This window comes from Zea mays, chromosome 3 (assembly GCF_902167145.1).
Source record: "Zea mays cultivar B73 chromosome 3, Zm-B73-REFERENCE-NAM-5.0, whole genome shotgun sequence".
NCBI lineage: Eukaryota > Viridiplantae > Streptophyta > Magnoliopsida > Poales > Poaceae > Zea > Zea mays.
The window spans coordinates 43,995,037-43,998,974 of NC_050098.1; the positions used below are offsets into that span (position 1 = coordinate 43,995,037).

General features: G+C 44.9%; 1 protein-coding gene across 1 annotated transcript; it reads right to left on the reverse strand.

The window, feature by feature from the left end:
- Positions 1-755: 755 nt before the first annotated feature.
- On the reverse strand, positions 756-3,689 carry LOC100272410 (Presenilin-like protein). Its single transcript, NM_001146888.2, has one exon. The coding sequence runs from the start codon at positions 3,645-3,647 to the stop codon at positions 2,211-2,213; it is 1,437 nt and encodes a 478-aa protein (NP_001140360.1). The 5' UTR covers positions 3,648-3,689; the 3' UTR covers positions 756-2,210.
- Positions 3,690-3,938: the final 249 nt, after the last annotated feature.

Genomic DNA, 3,938 nt, shown 5'->3' on the forward strand with positions numbered 1-3,938 from the left:
CACAAAGACGTGAGGGTAAAGGGCCAACAGAAGCGTATTAAACTAGCTAGCAATCTCAGACACTTCACAATCACCTCAGCCCTTCAGAAATATACTTCAAGTTGATGCGCAAGGATCAGCATAATCAACAATATACTAGTATCAACTCTGGAACAACAATACCTTACCATCTAGTAGTCCAAATATAAAATAATAAATATACTATATGGCATTGAATTCAAATTGAGAAAATGATGAAGTAACAACAAGGAAAATGCTGAAATAAGAACACGTAAGGTAAGAGCTAACAACGTTTTTGGTTAGTGGAATGCCGCCATGCAAAATTATCCGATCCAGAAACCGAACCTCCTCAAGCTGTTTGATCTGCGTCATGGATTCACTTCGTTTGTTACCGTGTAGTACCCCTGTTAGGCCGTTACAATGATTCCGCAGCACGATGAGTTCATTCCACACAAAAAATGCCGGACCGACCCATTCTGATTAAACTCATGCGGCACGAACCAAATCCACAAACCAAACACACTGTAAACAGCTTTAGTAATCTTTGGTACTTTTAATATCGGCTGCACCAACCTTCCAGCGCTCTGTTCAGTAACCTCATTTCTTGCTCCACAAAACACCCACATCAATAGCTTTGGATTACTCAAAATTTCTTTTCCCATTAATTTTCTAGAACATCCTTACCAACCCACACTTCAGCAGCTTAAGTCTAACATTTTCTATAGATCAATTCTCGACTTAATAAAAGAGAGAATACCACATTCAACCAATCTTCAATTCAATGGAAATACTTGGAATCAGATACAGCCACCATGCAACTAAGCTGTCAGAACACATGACTGACTTGTAGCTATAACCCAATTGTCTTGAAACAGCATGTGGCTCTCTTGTATGGTCCTATATTTTGTATCTGCCAAGATGCACCTAATATTAACCCATTTTTTGTTAGCAGATGATTTGGGGCTGTTTATAAAAGCTATAAGACAGGAGAGATGGCATAATAATGTCTGCAAAATATTGATGCATTGCACAACCTCTGCAAAATATTTTACAACTGAATCACGATATACAGTTATACACATATAAGAGTGGTAATGGATCACGATCCAAATGTCTCTTCACATTTTAGTGTAAAATTTAGAGCCCAACCACTACACACCATTCATATATACCAAAATAAGACACAGAACTTAGGATAACTTCACAAAATTGGGGTTACCACAACTGGTGGGTATGGCAGATCAAAAGGAGAAAGCTTAGCTTATATATAGCCTTATTGAGGATATGTGCAACCCATGGATCAAAAGACCAGCTGTCGTCAAAAGTGGGTAATTAGAGAATGCTAATAGTACCATGGCTCAAGCCATTAAAATGTTACCTTGTTTTACCAGAGCTTAAAATGGCTAAAGTGCTGACATACCAAAGAAGAAAACACCAAAATCAAAACAAGAGAGGGAGTGCAAAACTAATGTTTTTAGCAGAATTTTGGCAACGTAAAAAGTGGCTGGAATTGACAAGGGTGTAAAAATGTTTTCCCAGTATATCATGTTGCCTGTTGGATATCCTAAAACAGAAAGAATTTGAACTAATGATAATTAATAACAACTTTGACAGGAAAAAATATTTTAGATGCTTAGCCTCATCTACCGCCCAAGTATTGTCAATGTTAATATCAGTTAAAACTTTTACCAATGTTCAATTAAAACAGTACATAAACATTAGCTACTGACTCCAAAAAATAAACACATGACTTACTGAACCTATCAAATATTGAAAAAAGTCTCGAAACAAAGTAAGAGGGCTAGCTTCCTATTAAAAAACTTTCTTCTATAGGTGGAAAATGAGTAGTTAATGGAGCATATAATGATTAACGTAATGGATGACCAATTACTTGATCTCTAATCTTAGGGTGAAAACACCAACTTTGAAGAACACAATAAGCCAAAGAACAACGAATGTAGAATAGCTCTTCTCGAATATCATGTCAGGTTGATAGACTTACAACAAGACATGAGCTAAATCTACCTACGATGCTACCTCAGAGTATATGGTCTTAAGCATTCCTAGAAATAAATACAAATGACAGTTTACGGTAAGTGACCAACAAATTATTAGTCATTCTCACATAGGATGCTGAATTGCTAACCAACAACTTTCTTTCGATTGAGGGCTTCATCCACATGTAAATGACAACAGCAGATCAGTGAAAGTCAGAACATCACCAAGTTTGTTGAAGCACCAACCACAAATGGCTCCATCAGCAACCGTGTCAAGAAGTAGAATGTAACTCCCAGCATAATAGAGATTGGGAGTGCAGGTAGCGCATGCCGGCATATGGAAAGCAAGACAAGGGTGCAACCAAGCCCAGCAATGATGGCGAGGTAGCATGCATACACAGTCATCAGATCATACATGGCAGCTCTCCCAACAAGCACACTGTAGAAAACAAAATCGCCAAGGCCCAACTTGATGCCCCTGGTAGACTCAAACATCTCAAAATCCAGAGGCTCTGACGATGAACTTTGTCTATGCTCCTCATCCAAAGCTGCATTGTAGGTAGAGGGTGCAGACACCAAAGGTGATGTCTCTTCTACGTCAGGATGTTCAATTTGAATGATGGCATGCTGTGAACTCCCACCTTGGTTTGCTGTCAGTTCTGCTGAAATCACTGGTACCTCCCTTTCAAGGTTCTCCATTTGGAGCACAGAACCTCTTGATCTTTTCATCTCACCAATGCTTGATCGGACTCTCACAAGATCCCTCATTTGCACGAAGGCAGGGCTGGCATCTTCCTCCTGCTCATATTGACTGCTACCGATCTGACCAGAATCTGCCATGGTTTGCATCTCCACAGACCCCATGGCTGAAGCGTAAGAGGAAGAACTTGTGACTGGGCCGACTGTAGGCCGAGACTCGTAGACGAGTGCTGGCAGCTCATCATCTCTGGAGGAGGCCAACTCCACAAGCATCCTGAGCGGTCCCCGGGGTGCAAGCACGGCAACGAGGTCGTAAAGAGCGAGCGCGACGAGCATGATCCACGTGGTCCATTCGGGGAGCCTGGAGAGCCAGGCGGCGACGATGACGGCGAGCGCGACCATGTACCCCTGGCGGACGAGGATGGGGACGGCGGAGGCGAATACAGAGAGGACACCGACAGCGGCGCCGTTGAAGAGGAGCAGGAGCGCGGTGGGCGCGTCGAGCGGGACCGCGAGGCGCCGGAGCACGGCGGCCACGATGGCGCCTCCCATGGAGAAGATGACGAAGAAGGCGGAGAACCGCATGTAGTTCTTGAGAAAACCCGTGCAGCGGAAGTAGTAGAGCGCAACGAGGACAAAGGTGACGGCGGCAACGAGGGCGACGAAGACGGCGGCGTCGAGGAGCGCCCCGAGGAGCTTCTGGCCCGGGGAGTCGTTAGGGGACTCGAGGTAGACGAGAGTGGCAGCTGTGACTGGAGGGGGTGAGCTCGACGCGGACCCGGAGGACGGCGGCGAGAGTAGGGAGATGAGGAGCACGACAAGGGCCATGCAGATGGAGACCGGGGACATGACCGCCAGCACCTCCGCGCCAAGGGTGTCGAAAATGGAGGTGGCGCTTACGGGCTCTTCCACGGCGGGAGCCGGCGCCGGAGAGGCGCCGGCGGGATCCATGCCGCGGAGAGGGAGGAAAGAGGAAACCAAGATCGATGGGGAATTTCTCTCGCTCCTCGGCGTGAGACCGACCAGGGTCGAAGCTTTGGGGTTTTCGGTTTGGTCCACGCGTTTGTGCGAAATTGCTTCGAAATCGTCAAATTTCACTGTCTAAAGCTGGGTTATCAATCAATTAGAGCATGTACCACCTAGATAAAATGTTGTGGTTCTCCAAACACTAAATACAACTTAAATACAGTCTATTACAATGGGGTATATCTCAGCCTTGACATCACTTGATCAAATATGCAT

Coding starts and splice junctions, on each gene's coding strand:
- LOC100272410 (NM_001146888.2), bottom strand. CDS start 3,647: ATGGATCCCGCCGGCGCCTCTCCGGCGCCGGCTCCCGCCGTGGAAGAG.